This window comes from Delphinus delphis, chromosome Y (genome assembly GCF_949987515.2).
Source record: "Delphinus delphis chromosome Y, mDelDel1.2, whole genome shotgun sequence".
NCBI lineage: Eukaryota > Metazoa > Chordata > Mammalia > Artiodactyla > Delphinidae > Delphinus > Delphinus delphis.
This window is the reverse complement of record NC_082705.1, coordinates 1,193,796-1,216,796: the sequence shown is the minus strand read 5'-3', so window position 1 is coordinate 1,216,796 and position 23,001 is coordinate 1,193,796. Positions and strand designations below refer to the sequence as shown.

General features: G+C 39.6%; 1 protein-coding gene across 1 annotated transcript in view; it reads right to left on the bottom strand.

Moving 5' to 3' along the window:
* The window catches only part of LOC132419206 (protein WWC3-like), a 120,025-nt gene that overhangs the window by 5,719 nt on the left and 91,305 nt on the right, over positions 1-23,001 (bottom strand). Inside the window, exons 6-7 of the mRNA XM_060003182.1 lie at positions 22,698-22,813; positions 19,578-19,836 (exon numbers count right to left, since the gene is read on the bottom strand). Coding sequence (XP_059859165.1) covers positions 19,578-19,836; positions 22,698-22,813 — 375 coding nt within the window. The remainder of the gene's footprint in view (positions 1-19,577; positions 19,837-22,697; positions 22,814-23,001) is intronic.

The following is a 23,001-nucleotide window of genomic DNA, read 5'->3' as shown; positions in this document are numbered from 1 at the left end:
TCATACACCATAATCAAGTGGCGTTTATTCCAAGAATGCAAGGATTCTTCAATATATGCAAATCAATCAACGTGATACACCATATTAACAAATTGAAGTAGAATAACCATATGACATCTCATTGGATGCAGAGAAAGCTTTCAACAAAATTCAGCACCCATTTATGATAAAAACCCTGCAGAAAGTAGGCATAGAGGGAACTTTCCTCAACATAATAAAGGCCATATATGACAAACCCCCAGCCAACATCGTCCTAAATGGTGAAAAACTGAAAGCATTTCCATTAAGATCAGGAAAAACACAAGGTTGCCCACTCTCACCACTCTTTTTCAACATAGTTTTGGAAGTTTTAGCCACAGCAATCACAGAAGAAAAGGAAATAAAAGGATTCAAAATCGGAAAAGAAGAAGTAAAGCTGTCACTGTTTGCAGAGGACATGATATTATACATGGAGAAACCTAAAAATGCTACCAGAAAACTACTAGAGCTAATCTATGAATTTGGTACAGTAGCAGGATACAAAGTTAATGCACAGAAATCTCTGGCATTCCTATACAATAATGATGAAAAAACTGAAAGTGAAATTAAGAAAACACTCCCATTTACCACTGTAACAAAAGAATAAAATATCTAGGAATAAACCTGCCTAAGGAGACAAAAGACCTGTATGCAGAAAATTATAAGACACTGATGAAAGAAATTAAAGATGATACTACTAGATGGAGAGATATACCATGTTCTTGGATTGGAAAAATCAACATTGTGAAAATGACTCTACTACCCAAAGCAAACTACAGATTCAATGCAATCCCTATCAAACTACCACTGGCATTTTTCACAAAACTAGAACAAAAAATTTCACAATTTGTATGGAAACACAAGAGACCCCGAATATCCAAAGCAATCTTTTTTTTTTTTTTTACATCTTTATCGGGGTATAACTGTTTTACAACGGTGTGTTAGTTTCTGCTTTATAACAAAGTGAATCAGTTATACATATACATATATATGTTACCGTATCTCTTCCCTCTTGCATCTCCATCCCTCCCACCCTCCCTATCCCACCCTCCAGGCGGTCACAAAGCACCGAGCTGATCTCCCTGTGCTGTGCGGCTGCTTCCCACTAGCTATCTATCTTATGTTTGGTAGTGTATATATGTCCATGCCTCTCTCTTGCTTTGTCACAGCTCACACTTCCCCTTCCCCGTATCCTCAAGTCCATTCTCTAGTATGTCTGTGTCTTTATTCCTGTCTCACCCCTAGGTTCTTCATGACATTTTTGTTTTCTTAAATTCCATATATATGTGTTAGCATACAGTATTTGTCTTTCTCTTTCTGACTTACTTCACTCTGTATGACAGACTCTAGGTCTATCCACCTCATTACCAATAGCTCAATTTCGTTTCTTTTTATGGCTGAGTAATATTCCATTGTATATATGTGCCACATCTTCTTTATCCATTCATCAAATGATGGACACTTAGGTTCTTTCCATCTCCGGGCTATTGTAAATAGAGCTGCAATGAACATTTTGGTACATGACTCTTTTTGAATTACGGTTTTCTCAGGGTATATGCCCAGTAGTGGGATTGCTGCGTCATATGGTAGTTCTATTTGTAGTTTTTTAAGGAACCTCCATACTGTTCTCCATAGAGGCTGTACCACTTCACATTCCCCCCAGCACTACAAGAGTGTTCCCTTTTCTCCAAAACCTGTCCAACATTTATTGTTTCTAAATGTTTTGATGATGGCCATTCTGACTGGTGTGAGATGATATCTCATGGTAGTATTGATTTGCATTTCTCTAATGATTAACGAAGGTGAGCATTCTTTCATGTGTTTGTTGACAGTCTGTATATCTTCTTTGGAGAAATGTCTATTTAGGTCTTCCGCCCATTTTTGGATTGGGTTGTTTGTTTTTTTGTTATTGAGCTGCAGGGCTGCTTGTAAATTTTGGAGATTAATCCTTTCTCATTTCCTTCATTTGCAAATATTTTCTCCATTCTTAGGGTTGTCTTTTGGTCTTGTTTATGGTTTCCTTAACTGTGCAAAAGCTTTGAAGTTTCATTAGGTCCCATTTGTTTATTTTTTTTTAATTTCCATTTCTCTACGAGGTGGGGCAAGAAGGGTCTTGCTGTGATTGATGTCACAGAGCGTTCTGCCTATGTTGTCCTCTAAGAGTTTGATAGTTTCTAGCCTTACCTTTAGGTCTTTCATCCATTTTGAGCTTATTTTTGTGTATGGTGTTAGGGAGTGATCTAATCTTATAGTTTTACATGTACCTGTCCAGTTTTCCCAGCACCACTTATTGAAGTGACTTTCCTTTTTCCACTGAACACTCCTGCCTACTTTATCAAAGATAAGGTAACCATATGTGTATGGATTTATGTCTGGGATTTCTATCCTGTTCCATTGATCTATCTTTCTGTTTTTATGCCAGTACCATACTGTCTTGATTACTATAGCTTTGTAGCATAGTCTGAAATCAGGGAGCCTGAGTTCTCCAGCTCCGTTTTTTGTTCTCAAGGTTGCTTTGAGTATTCGGGGTCTTTTGTGTTTCCATACAAATTGTGAAATGGTTTGGTGATGCTGAACTCTCTCAGCTTTTGCTTGTCTGTAAAGGTTTTAATTTAACCATCAAAGCTGAATGAGATCCTTCCTGGGTAGAGTAATCTTGGGTGTAGGATTTTCTCCTTCATCACTTTAAATACGTCTTGCCACTCCCTTCTGACTTGCAGAGTTTCTGCGGAAAGATCAGCTGTTAACCTTATGGGGATTCTGTTGTGTGTTATTTGTTGTTTTTCCGTTGCTGCTTTTAATATGTTTTCTTTGTATTTAATTTTTGACAGTTTGACTGATATGTGTCTTGGCATATTTCTACTTGGATTTATCCTGTATGGGACTCCTTGTGCTTCCTGGACTTGATTAACTATTTCCTTTCCCATATTAGGGAAGTTTTCAAGTATCATCTCTTCAAATATTTTCTCAGTCCCTTTCTTTCTCTCTTTTTCTTCTGGAACACCTATAATTCGTATGTTGGTGTGTTTAATGTTTTCCCAGAGGTCTCTGAGACTGTCCTCAGTTTTATTCATTCTTCTTTATTCTGCTCTGCAGTAGTTATTTCCACTATTTTATCTTCCAGGTCATTTATCCTTTCTTCTGCCTCAGTTATTCTGCTAATGATCCTATCTAGAGTATTTTTAATTTCATTTATTGTGTTGTTCATTGTTGTTTGTTTCATTTTTAGTTTTTCTAGGTCCTTTTAAATGTTTCTTGCATTTTGTCTATTCTATTTCCAAGATTTTGGATCATCTTTACTATCATTATTCTGAATTCTTTTTCAGGTAGACTGCCTATTTCCTCTTCATTTGTTAGGTTTGGTGGGTTTTTATCTTGCTCCTTCTTCTGCTGTGTCTTTCTGTCTTTCCATTTTGCTTATCTGTGTTTGGGGTCTCCCTTTTGCAGGCTGCAGGTTCATAGTTCCCATTGTTTTTGGTGTCTGTCCCCAGTGGCTAAGGTTGGTTCAGTGGGTTGTGTAGGCTTCCTGGTGGAGGGGACTAGTGCCTGTGCTCTGGTGGATGAGGCTGGATCTTGTCTTTCTGGTGTGCAGGTCCACGTCTCGTGGTTTGTTTTGGGGTGTCTGTGGACTTATTATGATTTTAGGCAGCCTCTCTGTTAATGGGTGGCTTTGTGTTCCTTTTTATCTAGTTTTTTGGCATAGGGTGTCCAGCACTGTAGCTTGCTGGTTGTTGAGTGAAGCTGGGTGCTGGCGTTGAGATGGAGATCTCTGGGAGGTTTTCGCCATGTGATATTATGTGGAGCTGGGAGGTCTCTTGTTGACCAGGGCCCTGAAGTTCGCTCTCCCACCTCAGAGGCACGGCACTGACTCCTGGCTGCAGCACCAAGAGCCTTTCATCCACACGGCTCAGAATAAATGGGAAAAAAGTAGAGAGAAAGAATTAGTAGAAGTAGGAAGAAAGAAAGAAAGAAACAAACAAAGGAAGGAAGGAAGAAAGAAAGGAAAGAAGGAAGGAAGGAAGGAGGAAGAAAGAAGGAAAGAAGGAAAGAAAGGAGGGAGGGAGGGAGGGAGGAAAGAAGGAAGGAAGGAAGGAGGGAAGGAAGGAAAAAAGAAAGAAAGAAAGAAGATAAAGAAAAACTAAAGTAAAATATAATAGAGTTATTAAATTAAAAAAATAATTATCAGGAAAAAATTTGTTTAAAAACAAAACATAAACAACAAAACAAAAACAAAAAACCAAATGGACAGAACCCTAGGACAAGTGGTGGAAGCAAAGCTATACAGACAAAATCTGATAGAGATGCATACACGTACACACTCACAAAAAGAGAAAAAGGGGAAAGCATCATAAATCTTTCTCTCAAAGTCCACCTCCTCAATATGGGATGAGTCGTTGTCTAAAGGTTGGAAGGAAGGAAAGAAAGAATGCAAGAAAGATAAAGTAAAATAAAGTTATTAAAATAAAAAATAATTATTAAGAAAAAATTATTTTAAAAAAATGAATGGATAGAACCCTAGGACAAATGATGGAAGCAAAGCTATACAGACAAAATCTCACACAGAAGCATACACATACACACTCACAAGAAGAGGAAAAGGGAAAAAATCATAAATCTTCATCTCAAAGTCCAACTCCTCAATTTGGAATGATTCGTTGTGTATTCATGTATTCCACAGATGCAGGTACATCAAGTTGATTGTGGAGCTTTAATCCGCTGCTCCTGGGGCTGCTGGGAGGGATTTCCCTTTCTCTTCTTTGTTCTCACAGCTCCCAGGGGCTCAGATTTGGATTTGGCCCTGCCTCTGCGTGTAGGTCACCGGAGGGCGTCTGTTTTTCCCTCAGACAGGATGGGGTTAAAGGAGCCGCTGATTTGGGGGCTCTGGCTCACTCAGGCTGGGGGGAGGGAGGGGCACAGAGTGTGGGGTGAGCCTGCAGCGGCAGAGGCCAGCGTGACGTTGCAGCAGCCTGAGGCTTGCCGTGCGTTCTCCCGGGGAAATTCTCCTTGGATCCTGGGAACTCGCAGTGGCGGGCTGCACAGGCTCCCCAGAAGGGAGGTGTGGGTAGTGACCTGTGCTTGCACACAGGATGTTGGTGGCGGCAGCAGCAGCCTTAGCTTCTTCTACCCATCTGGAGTCCGTGCTTTTAGCCGCGGCTCACGCCCGTCTCCTTTAAGCAGCGCTCTTAATCCCCTCTCCTCCCACACCAGGAAACAAAGAGGAAAGAAAAAGTCTTTTCCAGACCTTTTCCTTGACTCCCTCCCGGGTAGCTGTGGTGCACTAACCCCTTCAGGCTGTGTTCACGCTGCCAACCACAGTCCTCTCCCTGTGGACGGAAGCCTGAGCCTCAGCTCACAGCCCCGCCCACCCCAGCGGGTGAGCAGACAAGCCTCTCGGGCTGGTGAGTGCCACTCAGCACTGATCCTCTATGTGGGAATCTCCCTGCTTTGCCCTCCACACCCGTGTTGCTGCGCTCTCTTCCGCGGCTTCGAAGCTCCCCCGCTCTGCCACCCCCAGTCTTCGCCCACAAAGGGGCTTCCTAGTGTGTGGAAACCTTTCCTCTTTCACAGCTCCCTCCCACTGGTGCAGGTCCCGTCCCTATTCTTTTGTCTCTGTTTTTTCTTTTTTGTTTTGCCCTACCCAGGTACGTGGGGAGTTTCTTGCCTTTTGGGAGGTCTGAGGTCTTCTGCGAGCATTCAGTAGGTGTTCTGTAGGAGTTGCTCCACGTGTAGATGTATTTCCGGCGTATCTGTCGGGAGGAAGGTGATCTCCGCGTCTTACTCTTCCATCATCTTCCCCTCGTACCCCAAAGCAATCTTGAGAACGAAAAACGGAGCTGGAGGAATCAGGCTCCCTGACTTCAGACTATACTACAAAGCTACAGTAATCAAGACAGTATGGTACTGGCACAAAAACAGAAAGATAGATCAATGGAACAGGATAGAAAGCCCAGAGATAAACCCACGCAAATATGGTCACCTTATCTTTGATAAAGGAGGCAGGAATGTTCAGTGGAGAAAGGACAGCCTCTTCAATAAGTGGTGCTGGGAAAACTGCACAGGTACATGTAAAAGCATGAGATTAGAACACTCCCTCACACCATACACAAAAATAAGCTCAAAATGGATTAAAGACCTAAATGTAAGGCCAGAAACTATCAAACTCTTAGAGGAAAACATAGGCAGAACACTCTATGACATAAATCACAGCAAGATCCTTTCTGACCCACCTCCTAGAGAAATGGAAATAAAAACAAAAATAAACAAATGGGACCTAATGAAACTTCAAAGTTTTGCACAGCAAAGGAAACCATAAACAAGACAAAAAGACAACCCTCAGAATGGGAGAAAATATTTGCAAATGAAGCAACCGACAAAGGATTAATCTCCAAAATTTACAAGCAGCTCATGCAGCTCAATAACAAAAAAACAAACAACCCAATCCAAAAATGGGCAGAAGACCTAAATAGACATTTCTCCAAAGAAGATATACAGACTGCCAACAAACACATGAAAGAATGCTCAACATCATTAATCATTAGAGAAATGCAAATCAAAACTACAATGAGATATCATCTCACACCAGTCAGAATGGCCATCATCAAAAAATCTAGAAACAATAAATGCTGGAGAGGTGTGGAGAAAAGGGAACACTCTTGCACTGCTGGTGGGAATATGAATTGGTTCAGCCACTATGGAGAACAGTATGGAGGTTCCTTTAAAAAGTACGAATAGAACTACCACATGACCCAGCAATACCCTTCTGGGCATATACCCCGAGAAAACCAAAATTCAAAAAGAGTCATGTACCAAAATGTTCACTCTAGCTCTATTTACAATAGCCCAGAAATGGAAAGAACCTAAGTGTCCATCATTTGATGAATGGATAAAGAAGATGTGGCACATATATATAATGCAATATTACTCAGCCATAAAAAGAAACGAAATTGAGCTATTTGTAATGAGGTTGATGGACCTAGAGTCTGTCATACAGAGTGAAGTAAGTCAGAAAGAGAAAGACAAATACTGTATGCTAACACATATATATGGAATTTAAGAAAACAAAAATGTCATGGAGAACCTAGGGGTAAGACAGGAATAAAGACACAGACATACTAGAGAGTGGACTTGAGGATATCGGGAGAAGGCAGGGTGAGCTGTGACAAAGCGAGAGAGTGGCATGGACATATATACACTACCAAATGTAAGGTAGATAGCTAGTGGGGAGCAGCCGCATGGCACAGGGAGATCAGGTCGGTGCTTTGTGACCACCTAGAGGGGTGGGATAGGGAGTGTGGGAGGGAAGGAGACGCAAAAGGGAAGAGATATGGGAACATATGTATATGTATAACTGATTCACTTTGTTATAGAGCAGAAACTAACACACCATTATAAAACAATTATACTCTGATAAAGATGTAAAAAAAAAAGAGGTTCCCACTTGAAGGAAAAAAAGAACCTCTGATATATTACTATTTACAAAATGGAAGACAAGCTACTCAGAATTAATTTAAAGCCTGAATGATAAACATAAACTCTATCATACCTTTGTTTCTCTTAGATGGAAACAGAACTTCAAAATGTTTCCATGTAAAGCTCTTGTTTCATAGGAAAGACACATCATTCCTTTATAATCTAGCGTGCAGGAATCACAGTACTTTCTGACTAATCAAATACCTTCTTAGCAAGAGCAAATTACCAAATTTAAATCTGATTTGTAAATGAGTGGTTTTCCAGGTGTCATCCAAGGATCAACGGGGATCCCAGACACCCTTTTAGGCTGTCTAGTAAGGCTCCATTTCTCAATGACACATCCATATGCAGTCAGATTTTCTTCATATACCTAATCAAACTGACACCTCACAACACCTGGTCAAGTAGCTTTCTTTCACTAAGTAAACTACTTGACAAAAAATGTAAAACCATACCACTCTTCTACACAATTATTAAAAAATACTTTTTATAAAATAAATTTTTCATGTTAAACTATGATGGGCGTTATTATCACATAATAGATGATAAATATTTTTAAACTTCTCCATTCTGATTACTCATACATTAAATATAATCAGATAAAATCCACATAAACAAAAGTGCTTGAGGATCCTTAGACTTTTTTTTTTTTAAACATCTCTATTGGAGCTTAACTGCTCCACAATGGTGTGTCAGCCTCCACTGTACAACAAAGTGAATCAGCTACACACACACACACAAACACACACACACAAACAGACACACACATCCCCAAATCTCCTCCCTCTTGTGTCTCCCTCCCACCCTCCCTATCCCACCCCTCTAGGTGGTCACAAAGCACTGAGCTGATCTCCCTGTGCTACGCAGCTGCTTCCCACTAGCTATCTATTTTACGTTTGGTAGTGTATATATGTCCATCCTGCTCTCTCACTTCGTCCCAGCTTACCCTTCCCCCACCCCATGTCCTTAAGTCCATTCTCTACAACTGCATCTTTATTCCTGTCCTGCCCATAGGTTCTTCACAACCTTTTTTTTTTTGTTTAATTCCATATATATGTGTTACCATATGGTATTTGTTTTTCTCTTTCTGACTTCACTCTGTATGACAGACTCTAGGTCCATCCACCTCACTACAAATAACTCAATTTTGTTCCTTTTTATGGCTGAGTAATATTCCATTGTATATATGTGCCACATCTTCTTTATCCATTCACCTGTCAATGGACACTATTGTAAACAGAGCTGCAATGAACATTGTGGTACATGACTCTTGTTTTTGAACTATGGTTTTCTCAGGGTATATGCCCAGTAGTGCGATTGTTGGGTCATATGGTTGTTCTATTTTTAGTTTTTTTAAGGAACCTCCACATAGACATTTTAATAGTGTAAAAATGTTCTAGAACCAAAAACATCAAAAATGCTACAGTAAATTCTTCTAACTATAGGCTTTTAAAGTATCCATTTCCCTATAACATTTTAATATTTAGGGAAAATATTTTAGTAAAGTCTTGTATAAAATAAAAATAACTTTTTAAAAGCAATTCTGAAGTTATAGTGAATGAATTCTTTATATCATAATGCAAGAGACATATTATCTAACAAAAGCAGCACAGTATGATTGCCCATTTCAGGATGGCAACGTGGAAAGATCCTGAACTCACGTCCTCCCACAAACATGTTGAATCTACAGATACATATGGAACAGTTTCCTCTGGAGAAAACATAAGAACGGGTGGAGTGACCCGTTCACATCAGGCAAATGAGAGGAGAACACACTCAAGTAGGTAGGAAAGGCTGAGACACAGTTTTGCCATACCCAGCATGGTGACCCACAACCAGTAGGGAAGTCAAAACCAAGAGTTTCTCCCTGAGAAGCAAAGAGTTTGAACCCCACGTTGGGCACCTCAACTTTTAAGGCCTGCACCTGAGCGATGAGCACCCAAAACATATGACTGAAGACTGGTGGGGCTGACACCCACAAGACCTGCAGCGCTGTGGTGAACTAAAAGTCCTTAAAGGACCCCCACATGAGCTCATCCACCCCAGGGCCCAGGGCAGAAGCATCACTTTGAAAAGGATGAAATGAGTGAATTTGCTAATTATAAAGTGTTGGTCTGAGGGGCAGAGGGCTGGCTGTGATACTCTCTGGTGATGGAGGCTGGGGGTGCCATCCTCCTGCTTTCCCTCTGCCTTGCTAAATCTAACTTGTACCACATTTTTCCTTTCCGCTGGGTACCATCTTTCATGGTGTCCCTTTGCGTTGCTAATGCTAGTGGGTGCCCTATTGGTTTGCTTGTTTCTTTTCATTTCTTTTTTTTCTGTTTATTTCTCCCCCACTCCTTTTTCTGGGTGCCATTTTTATGCTCTGTGTTTTAGGTCACCTGTATATCTAAGAGGGGGCCTTCTACACATATCCTGTACCCCAATTTTTATGTGTGGTAATGAGGTCTTTGTGGCTGCCCCTTGATTGCCTGGCTGTGGAAGTCCAGAGTCTTGGGTGTCTGGGTCCCTCAGGACTGTAACAATTGAAAGACAGCTCTTGGCAACCTACCACTCGGAGGGCACTGCACAGACAACAGACTTAAACCCAGCCTTAGTCTTTCTGAGAAAGAGGACTGTTTGCTTGTCCAGGAGCTTTAGCTTGAGGGGAAGGCTTCTAGTGTGGCACACTTCTAAAGGCCTGTGGAGTTGCTGTCAGGGAACAGAGGCTGGAGGACAGGATCTTTGCACTCTCCCTCTGCTTTGCTTCAGGTTGCTGCTATCTTCCATAACGCACCTTATCTGGTGCCCCAGTTGTTGTGTCTGCTGCCAGGGGACACCTCTACATTGCTTGGTTCTGGGGGCCAGTGATGGTCAGTGGGTACCAGAAGACCGTATCCAATGGAGGAAAGTTCTTAAACAGCTACCATCCCAGAGCACAGCAGGAGGCAATGGAACAGGGAGCTAGGGCTTTCTGTGAAAGAGGCTGATGAGCTTATTTTCATGGCTATGGACTGAGGGGCAGGCTTCTAAATTAAACACACATCAAAGGGCTAACTGTAAGCCTTCCAGAGACCTAGGAAAGCAGGTGTTATCTTTGAGCTCCCCCTCTTATGCTCCAGAGTGCTAGACTCTCTTGGAGCGGAGCTCTTAACACGTGTCTGGTGCCTTGCTTTCGTGGCTGCTGACCATGGAATCCCCCCCGCCCCCAATGAATGCCTGGCCTGTTGACCAGGGAGGTTTGTGTACCTGGGTCTCATACGAGTCACAGACACAGCTGGCTACCACACCCAGGGCACTGCACAGATAGCACACTGAAAACACCCCCTCCTTCTGTGGAAGACGCCTGTTTGCTTGTCCAGGAACGTTGGTGTGAGGGTCAGTCTTTGGGTTTTGCACACATCCAGAGGCCTATGGACTCGCTCTCTAGGAAAACAGGCTGAAGGATGAGATCTTTGTACTCTCCCATTGCCTCACTACAGCTTACCATAATCTACAAGAAGGTGCTGATCCATTCTTATGGAGGCCTGAATTTTACAGCTGTCACCAAAGGGGCACCCGCAGATGGCCTGGCCTGGTGGCCAGCAGAGCTTAGCTTACAGTTGTACAGGACTGTACATATTTGCATTCTTTAAAAACTGCTGCCTTTCAGGGTCAGGCTTCCAATCAGCCTGAACCTAGGTTGTGCTGAAGTCTCCCCTGACCTCTTTGGGACACTGACAGGTCCTGGAACACACTCAACAACCGGGAGGCATTAAAAATAAAATAAGCTGCTTGCACAAGCAATCACCAACGTTTGAGAGACAAGGAAGAGCTGCAAGGTTGAAGGATAAGATTCATCTCCTAAGTGAGGCCACTCCTCCAAGACTGCGAGAGGTGGCTATTTCATGGAGTGTATAAAAGCAAACACAGAAAGTCAAGCAAGATGAGGAAGAGGGGAAATATGCTGTACGTGGAACAACAAAATAAAACCTTGCAGAAAAACATAATGAAATGGATATAGGTAATTTACCTATTAAAGTAATACTCATAAAGATGCCCACTGAGCTAGGAGAAGAATGCATGAACACAGTGAGGAGTTCAACAAAAACAAAAAATATAAGAAAGTAACAAATCGAAGTCACAGAACTAAAAAATTGAAAAACACTGAAAAATACACTAGTGGGGTTCAATAGAACCCTTAGATGAAGCAGAAGAAAGGATCAGTGAACTCAAAGCAAGGGCAGTGGAATTCACCCCAGCAGAGCAGCAAAAGGAGAAAAAAAAAATTTTAAAGTGAAGGCAGCTTTAGGAATGTGTGAGACAACATCAGGTGGACTAACATGCACATTATAGGGGACCCAGAAGGAGAAAAGAGAGAGAAATGGGCAGAACTCTTATTTGAAAAAGAATGACTGAAAAGTTCCTTAACCTGGGGGAGGAAACACATCCAGCTCCGAGTTCCAAATAAGCTGTACTCGAAGGAAACCACAGCAAGATGCAGTATAATTAAAATAATTATAAAAAAAGTTAGAGACTTAGGGCAGCAAGAGAAAAAGCAATTTGTTACACATAAGGGAATACTCAGAAGACTATCAGCAGGTGTTTCAGCACAAACTTTGCTGCCCAGAAAGAAGCTGCACAATATAATCAAAGTGCTGAAAGAAGAAAAAGAATACCTAGTAAAGTTACCATTCAGAAGGAGAGAATTTTCCATATAAGCAATCCTACAGGAGGTGATCACCACTAAACCAGTCTTATAAGAAATGTTAAAGGGACTTCTTTAAGCTGAAAAGAAAGGGCACTAAATAACAGGAACATATATCAAAATATAAATCACTGGTAAAGGTAAATATATATGAAAGGCAGTGGATTAATCTTTGTAAAGCTAGTATGAAGGTTAAAAGATGAAAGTAGTAAAAATTACTGTAAAAATAATAATTGGTATTAGGAGATACACAAGACAAAAGATGTAAAACATGACATCAAAAACATAAATATTGTGTGTGGGAAAATAAAAACTTAGAGCTTTAGAATGTATTCAAACTTAAGTTGTTATCAACTTAAAATACACTGTTATAAGCTGTTACATGTAAGCCTCATGGTAACTACAAAGCAACAATCTGTGGTAGATAACACAAAAAATAATGACAAAGGAATCTAAGCATACCATTTGCAAACTGCAAAGGAAGAGAGCAAGAAACAAGAAAGGAATGCTGGAACGAGAAAACAATTTTTAAAAAAATGAAATGGCAATAAATACAAATGGACTAAATTCTCCATTCAGAAGTAGTAGAGTGACTGAATGGCTAAAATAAATAACATATTTATACACTGCCTACAAGAGACTCACTTCAGGTATCAGGACAGGCACAGACTAAGAGTGAAAGGGGGGACAAAGATATTCCATAGGAATGGAAACCAGAAGAAAGCTGTGGCAGGTATATATATATCAGATAAAATAGAGTTTATGAACAAAGACTGTAATAAGAGACAAAGAAAGGGATTACATAATGATAAAGGGGTCAGTACAGTAAGAGGATACAACATATGTAAACATTTATGCACCCAACACAGAACCATCTAAATATATAAGCAAATATTAACAGTCCTAATGGGAGAAATAGACATCAATACAATAATAGTAGGGGATTCTAATACTCCACTTATATCAACAATACAGATCATCCAGGCAGAAAATCAGTAAGAAAACGTAGGCCTTAAAGAACATGTGAGATCACATAGATTTATCAGATATATACAGAACATTCCATCAAAAAAAAAATCAGCAGAATCACACATTTTTCTGAAGAGCATATGGAACATTCTGGAGAAGAAATTACTTTTTAGGCCACAAAACAAGCCTTAATAAATAAAGGAAGATTCAAGTGTATTCAACAACAGGTGTAAAAGTAGAGATCAATTATGAAACAAAACTGGAAAGTTCACAAATGTGTGAGATCAAACAACATGTAGTGAACCGCCCATGGGTCAATGAAGAAATCAAAAGAGAAATTTAAAGAAAAACAACCTCAAGAAAATGAGAATACAACATAACAGATTTATGGAACGCAGCAAAAGCAGTTGTAAGAGGTAGGTTCTTGGTGATAAAATAAGAGGTAGGTTCTTGGTGATAAAATGCCTAACTCAAGAAACAAACTAACTTCACACACGAAGAAAATAGAAAAAGACCAAATGAAGCCCCAAGTTACTATTAGGAAAGAAATAACAAAGATCGGGATGGAAATAAATGTAACAAAGACTCAAGAGACAATAGAAGAGAGGAATGAAATTAAGAGGCTTTTTTTCTTTTAAAAGATAGACAAATTGACGAAAGTTTAGCTAACCTTGTCAAGAAAAGGACAGGGCTTAAATACATAAAATCAGAAATAAAAGAGGAGAGGTTACAACAGACACCATGGAATACAAAGGATTACAAGAGGCTGCTATAAACAATTATATGTCAGCAAATTGAATGACGCAAAAGAAATGGATGCATCCTAGAAACATACAAGGCAGGACTGAATTATGAAGAAATAGAAAACTGAACATACCAATAAATAGTAAGGACATTGAATCAGTAATCCAACACTTCTCACCAAACAAAAGTTCAGGACCAGCAGGCTTCTCTGGTCAATTTTACCAGTCAAAGAAGATTTACTACCTGTCTTTCTCAAACTTTCTGAAAATGTTGAAGGTGAGGGATGCTTCTTAACTAATGATGCTAGCATTACCCTGTTACTAAAACCTGACAAGAACACCACAAGAAAAAGAAAATTACACTTCTATATCTGTACACACCAAATACACACATCAAACTTCTGGAATGCTACACAGCAGTTCTAAGAGCAATGTTTTTAGTGATACCTACTACAAGACACAAGAAAATCTTCAAATATACAGCCTAACTTTGAACCTCAAGGAATTAGATAAAGAAGAACAAGTGAAGCCTAAAGTTAGCCCAAGGAAGGAAATATTAAAGATGAGAGCAGAAATAAATGAAATAGAGGCTAAAAAGACAGTAGAAATTATCAATGAAACTGAGAGCAGGTTCTTTGAAAAGATAAACAAAATTGACAAAGCTTTAACCAGGCTCACCAAGAAAAAAAGACAATTAAAATCAGAAATATCACCAATAATTAAACTAAGAAATGAATGAGGAGACATAACTAATACCACAGAAGTACAAAGGATCATAAGAGACTACTATGAACAATTATATACCAACAAATTGGACAACCTATGAGAAATAAATTTCTAGAAACATATAACCTTCCAAGATCAAACCATAAAAAACAAAATTTGAAGAGACAGTTTACTAGTAACAAGACTGAATCTGTAATTAACAACCTCCCCCAAAAGTCCTGGAGCACATGATTTCACTAGTGAATTCTACCAAACTTCCAAAGAAGACTTAATAACAATTTTTCCCCAACTCTACCAAAAAATAGAAGATGAAGGAACAATTTCAAACTCATTTTATGATGCCAGCATTACCCTGTTAACAAAACCTGACAAGGACACTACAAGAAAAGAAAGTTACAGGCCAATATCCCTGATGAACATAGACGAAAAAATCACCAGCAAAATATTAGCAAAGTGAATTCAACAATAAATTAAAAGATTCCTACACTATAATCAAGGAATTATTCCAGAGATGCAATAATGGTTCAATATTTGCAAATCAACATTGTATACCACATTAACAAGATGAAGGACAAAAATGATATGATTATCTCAATAGATACAAAAAAAGCATTTAACAAAATTCAAACCATTTTTGACAAAAACTCTAAAAAAAGTGGGTATACAGGGAGCATACCTGAACATAATAAAGGTCATTATGACAAACCCAGAGCAAACATCATACTCAAACATGAAAAACTAAAAGCTTTTCCTCTAAGACCAGGAACAAGGCAAAGATGCTCACTCTCGCCACTTTTATTCAACATAGTATTGAAAGTCCTAGGCACAGCAATCTGACTAGAAAAAGAAATAAATCCAAAATGGAAAGGAATAAGTACACCTATAACTATCTGCAGATGACATGATATGACATATAGGGAACTCTAAGGACTCCACCAAAAAGTTGTTAGAACTAATAAATGAAGTTGCAGTAAATTTGCAGGATACAAAACCAATATAGAGAAATATTTTACATTTCTAAACACTAACAGTGATCTGTCAGAAAGACAAATGATGAAAGACAATCCCATTTACAATTGTATCAAAAAGAATAAAATACCAGGAATAAATTGAACGACGGAGGTGAAAAACCTGTACAATGATGAGAGAAACTGAAGAAAAAAACAAATAAATAGAAAGATATTCTGTGCTTGTGGACTGGCAGAATTAATACTGTTAAAATGTCAATAATACTCAAAGCAATCTACAGAGTCAATGCAATCCCTATCAAAATACCAATGGCATTTCCCACAGAAAGGGAATAAACAATCCTAAAATTGGCATCCACAAATGACCCCAATAGTAAAAGCAATCTTGAGAAAGAGCTAACCTGGAAGAATCACACTTCCTGACTTCAAACTAAATAACAAAGCTATAGTCAAATCAGTATGATATCTGTTTAAAAGACACATAGATCAATGGAGGAGAGCAGACAGCCTAGAAGTAAACCTACTCATATATGGTCAGTTAACTTACAACAAAAGAGACAAGAATATAAAATGGGGAAAGGACATTCTCTTCAATAAATAGTGATAAGAATACTAGACAGCCACACACAAAAGAATGAAACCGGACCACTAGCTTACACCATATAAAAAATTAACCAAAATGGATTAAAGATTTGGCTATAAGATGTGAAACTACAAAACTCCAAGAGGAAAACATAGGTGGTATGTCAAAACCCTGACACTGTTCTTGGTTACAACATTTTGGATTTGACATCAAAAACACAGGCAAAAGTAGCAAAAATAAGCAAATGTACTATATCAAACCAAAAACCTTCTGCACAGCAAAGGAAACCATTAACCAAATAAAAAGGCAACCTAATGAGTGGGAAAAGATACCTTCAAATTCTATATCTCATATGGGGTTAATATCCAAAATATATAAAAAATTCACACAACTCAATTGAAAAAAACAAAAAAATCAATTAAAAAAATGGCCAAAGAATCTGAAATAGACATTTATCTAAAGACATACAGATGACCAACACATGTAAAGGCACATGTAAAGATGCTCAACATCTCTAATTATTAGAGAAATGCAAATCAAAACCACAGTGAGATACCACCTCACACCTGTCAAAATGGCTATAATCAAAAAGAACAGAAATAACAAGAGTTAGTGAGGATGTGGAGAAAGGGGAACCCTCCTACACCGTTGGTGGGAATGTAAATTGGTGCAGCCACTATGAACAATAATATGGAGGTTCCTTAAAAATCAAAAATAGAGTTACCATATGATCAAGCAACACCACTTCTGGATATTTATCCAAAAAGAAATAAGTGATAACATTAATTTGAAAAGATACATGTATCCCAATATTTATAACAGCATTAGTTACAACAGCCAAGATATGCAAACAAGGTAAGTGGCCATTGTCAGGTGAATGAATAAAGAAGATGTGGTAAATACACACACACGTTGGAATATTACTCAGCCAGAAAAGAAGAAAATCTTGTCATTTGTGACAACATGGAGAAATCTTGACAGTACTGTGCTAAAATGAGGTAAGTCAAAGACATAAAGTATGGTCTCACTTATATGTGGAATCTAAAACAAACAAACTAAGACGGTCATAGATACAGAGAGAAGATTGGTGGTGGCCAGACCTGAAGGACAGAGTGAAATGAGTAAAGGTGCCAGACTTAATCATTCTGTATTGTGTATTTGAAAGTTGCTATGAAAGTAAATCTTATAGGTTCTCATCACAAGAAAAAAAAAAGTTGTAACCATGGTGGTGATGAACGTAAATGTAAATTCCCTGTAAAACAGAGGTGGAATCATTTATACAAGACAGTCTATCAATTATTGAGAGATGTAAAAACTGTCTGGGATGTAAGCGGCCATATTTCTATTCTGTTTTTCTATAAAAATAGGAATCTTAAATACATGCCAAACTTCTGTACACATTTTTTCTACTAGGAAGCAAAAGACATACAGGAAACTTGCCAGGGTTCAGCCCTAGAAGTAGAGTCTCATGTTTGCACATTAAAGAAGGTGAACTTCTAAGAACATTAAGAACTCCTTCTACAAAGAGGAGTATTTTAAGAGATAATAGATTTTAAAATGTAGAGTCTAATTTACTATCTTTAAGTCATTTACTTTAAATAGTACTTTACTTTTTAAATGTTTATTTTTTATTAATTTCTACTGAAGTATAGTTGCTTTATAATGTGTTAGTTTCAGGTGTACAGTCAAGTGATTCAGTTATACATATATAAACAGATATTCCCTTTTTATACTCTATTCCATTATAGGTTATTACAAGATATTGAGTATAGTTCCCAGCGCTATACTGTAGGTCCTTGATGGTTATCTATTTTATATATACTAGTATGTATATTTTAATCCCAAACTAATTTATCCATCCTCCCTTTCCCCTTTACCATTTCTGACCCAGGACCAACATATTTCATGCTCAGAAGACAAGTTCACTTCTCCTTCTTCACCCCATGGTTTCAGATCCCAAGACTCAGCTCCTGCATTGTTCCCACAAAAGACCGCATAAACTGGACAAGTTTGGGGGACCCAGGCCTTGAATCCAAGCATAATGGTAACACCTGCTCTGGGGGTTCCCTGGATTTGTGCCCTGGGATCTCCACATGGCAAGGGCAGAATCAGTCACTGGTGTGTGGGTGTCAGGTCCTGAGAAGCAAGTAGTATTCACAGGACTGAATCCATCCCATTAACAGAGAACCAAGTGGAACTGCCAGGGCCTCCCACCCAGAATGTACACAAGAGAATACCATGGGAAGAATGGAAAGTGATATTAAGCGGAAACAATACAGAAGCACAAGAGCACAGATGAAACTTCCATTTCATATCCCTTTGCAGAGTCAGAAGCAATAAATTCTGGGTTTATTTTGAGCGAGGTGAGAGGGCACTCTACCATGCCAGGCAAATTAGCATGTACTCTGCCCATTCCTATGCACTGGACTCTCCAAACCACACCGCTTTCCTCCAGCGCTGACATTAGCCCCTAAGGACAGGACACAGACCTATCAATTAATGATGAATAACCAAGCAGAGATAACCCCCAGCAAATACAGAGGACAATCCTAACATTCGATGAAACAGTCACTATAAGGGCATCTGTACTAACCAAATAATTCAGGTGACTATTAAACTCTACCTAGAGAATGCTCACAGAGATACAGCTTATGATCCTGGTAATACAGTGAATTTTAAGGAGCCAGTATGTTATCAAATGGGCGGTGGGCTCTCCAAAGCTCAGCAAATATCCCCAAACTTCTAACAGCTGTGCAACGTGGAAAGCAGACCCAGCCTTCCACGCAATCCGTGATCACACAGCAATCTGTGATCACACACAGCAAACGCAAACCAGGAGACAGGGCACATGAAAGGGCGAGCAACAGAGGACAAAGGACTCTGTGCTGGCTTCATGTGTCCCACACTGGGAGAGCCCCAAGACCAACTGAAGAGGCGCACGTTCAGAAAGACACGCAAGAGAGCGGAGACTTCCTGCTGCCAAAAGGGCAGGCTTTGCTGGCGAGAAATCAAAGTCGGAGATAAAAGTAAGAGGTAGACTGCGGAAACGGAGATGCTGCTGATGTCAGGAGCGAGGTTCCTCCGTGGTCACGGAGCCGACCACCACCTGCCTCCGGCCCCCTGTTGGCTGGAGACCCGACACCTGTCCTGGGCGCTGCCTTGAAAACACAGGGGCCGGGTGCACCCGGTACCTGCAGCGGGAGTGGGCGGGGTCTAAGTGGTGGGTTCCCCGGTCTTCCTTACTCTATCCGGTTCTCGACCACCTCCCACTTGTAATAGGGACCGGGAGCCTCTGAGCCCTGGGCACCCCCTGCAGACGGCAGGCACCGGCTCCCTCCACCTTCCGCCAGGCCGTAGCTGCCTGAGTAACAAGGCTTCGGCTTTGCCAGCTGCTCCTCCGCCGGAAGCCGGCCCCGCCTGCCCAGCCAGCCCACCTTTCCGTGGCACCCTGCACGGATGTGGCCCGGGAGCGCTGGATCTCCTCCTCCAGGCGCCGCCGCTCCTCCTCCAGCCGGGCCACGTCCTCCGCCGGCCTCCTCTGCTGGATGATGAGCTGCAGCTCCTGAAGCAGGGCCTCCTTCTCCTTGATGAGCTTCAGCCGGTCCCTGTCGGCCTCGGCCATGCGCGGCCAGGACTCGCTCTCAAACTGGGCCACCTGCCTCTGGATATTTGCGACTCTGCGAGACAGGGACACTGAAAAATCCATGAACTTCATTTTTAAAATTCTCTTCACAATACAGACGCTAAAATCCTCAACTAAGTATTAGCAAATAGAATCCAACATAACACAAAAAGATTTACACCACAACCATCAAGTGGGATTTATCCTAGATGTGCTGGTTCAACATTCAAAAATCAATTAATATAATCCATCACAGCAACAGATTAAAAAAGAAGATCATGTGACCATATCAAGAGATGCAGAACAAGCATCTGACAAAATCTAGCATTCATTTAGTATATATGAAAAACAAAACCAAAAACACCCCTCTAAAATAGAAACTTCCTCAATTTGATAAAGCACATCTACAAAAAAAAATAATAATACAACTAATACCATTCTGTTTTTAATTTTTTTATTAATTTATTTTGGGCTGTGTTGGGTCTTCATTTCTGTGCGAGGGCTTTCTCTAGTTGTGGCAAGTGGGGGCCACTCCTCATCACAGTGTGCAGGCCTCTCACTATCGCGGCCTCTCTTGTTGCGGAGCACAAGCTCCAGACGTGCAGGCTCAGCAGTTGTGGCTCACGGGCCTAGTTGCTCCGTGGCATGTGGGATCCTCCTAGACCAGGGCTCGAACCCGTGTCCCCTGCATTAGCTGGCAGATTCTCAACCACTGCGCCACTAGGGAAGCCCCAATACCATTCTTAATGGTGTGAAGCTCAAGCTTTCTCACTGATATCAACTTCAAAACAACGGTTTACCCCATCACTAATCCTTTTCAATGTCATATGGAAGTCCTAACTAATGGAATAACATAAAAGGAATACACTGTGCACAGATTGGAAAGAAAGACATAAAACAGTCCTTGTTCACAGCTCACATAATCATCTATGAGGAAAACCCAAAAGAAACTGATAACAAAAAAAATTTCCCTTGGAACTCTTAAGCAATTAGTGCAAGATTGAAGTATACAAGCTTATACAAAAGTCAACTGCTTTCCTAAATACCATCAATAAACAAGTGGATCTTAAATTTAAAACACAATACCATTCACATGGCACCTCCAAAAATGAAATACTTAGTTATAAGTCTAACAAAACTTGTACAAGATCTATACAAAAGAAATTACAAAACTGTGATGAACTGAAACAAAGAAGAACTAAATAAATGAAGAGACATTCCATGTTTATGGATAGGAAAGATTCGACACTGTCAAGATGTCACTTCTTCCCAGCTTGCTCTATAGATGCAAAACAATCCCAATCAAAATTCTAGCAACTTGTATTTGTGGACATAACGAAATTGATTCTAAAGGGACAACAGGCCCAGAACAGTCAACACAATACTGAAGGAAGAGAACAAAGCTGGAGAACTGACACTACGAGACCTCAAGACTTAATATAAAGCAGTACGGTAATCAAGATAGTGTGGTACTGGCGAAAGAATATGATAGCAAAGACAGTCTTTTCATCAAATGGTGCTGGAACAACTGGACATCCACATGCAAAAAAAAAAATCATCTAGACACAGACTTCACACCCTTCACAAAATTTAACTCAAGACCTAAATATAAAACGCAAAACTATAAAACTCTTAGGAGATTACATAGGAGAAAACTAAGAGGACCTTGGTTTGGAAATGTCATTTTAGATACAATACCAAAGGCAGGATCCATGAAAGAAATAATGGGTAAGCTCAACTTCATTAAAATTAAAACTTCTGCTCAGTGAAAGCCAATGTCAACACATGTGAGACAACAAATCACAGACTGGGAGGAAACATTCGCAAAAGACACATCTGATCAGAACTGTTATCCAAAATATAGAAAGAATACTTAAAACTCAACAGTGAGAGAACAAAGAACTCAATTAAATGGGCCACCACCAATTAATGGACACCTCACTGAAGAAGATAAACAGACAGCAAAGCATATGAAAAAAAGATGCTCTAAATCATACGTCACCAGGGAAATGAAAATTAAAACAACAGTGAGGTTCTACTGCACACCTATTAGAATGGCCAAAATGAGGACACTGACAACATCAAATGCTGGTGAGGATGTGGAGTAACAGGAACTCCCATTCACTGCTGGAAGGAATGCAGAATGCTACAGCCACTTTGGCAGTTTCTCACAAAACTAAACACTCTTACCATGTGATCCAGCAGTCACACTCCTTGGTGTTTACCCAAAAGAGCTGAAATTTTATGTCCACACAAATCTACACATGGATGTTTTTAGCAGCTTTGTTTATAACAGACAAACCTTGGAAGCAATTTGTTTCCATCTCACTGCTTATTAATTTTGTCCTGCTTTTATTTATATCGTCTATGTATCAAGAAACACTTCCCTTTATGTTTTTACATTTTATCAATGGAAATATACGTTTATTCCATCAATAAAATTGTACATAGGATAAAAAAATAAACTTGGAAGCAACCAAGATGTCCTACTTTAGTAGATGAACAGAGAAATAAACTATGGTACATTTAAACAATGGGATATTATTCAGCACTAAAAAGGAATGAGCCATCAAGACATGAAATACAGGAAGGAAATTTACACAGTATTATAAGTGAAGAAGTCAATCTGAAAAGGCTACATATTGCATGATTATATGTATATGATTTTCTGGAAAACTATGGAGTTAGTAAATACTCAGTGGTTTTCATAGGTTAGTGCTGAGGAAGGAATGAGTAGGCAAAGCACTGTGGATTTTTAGGGAATTGAAAAGACTGTACTGAATACCATAATATTGGATACATGTCATTATACATTTGTCCAAATGCACAGAATGTACAATACCATGAATGAACCCTAATGTAAAGGAACGATGGACTTCAGGTGATTATGATGTGACAATGTAGGTTCATGAATTGTAACAAATGTACTTACCCTCTGGTACATCTCTGGAGATGTTTATAGTGAGGGAGGTTATATGTGTAGATAGGTAAGAAGTACATGGGAACTCTATATTGTCCACTGAGTTTTGCTGTAAACCTGAAAATGCTCTAAAAAATAAAATATATGTAAAATATAAAATATACATAAGAAGGTGAAATGCAATGTTCTTTCATGAATAATCTACCTAAGTAGTTACCTAGACATTTTAAAGGTTATTCACTGTAACCTTAAAGGTTACATCTCTAGAAAATAAGAAATCACTCACTGTGTTTGGTAAATGTTACAGCAAAACATG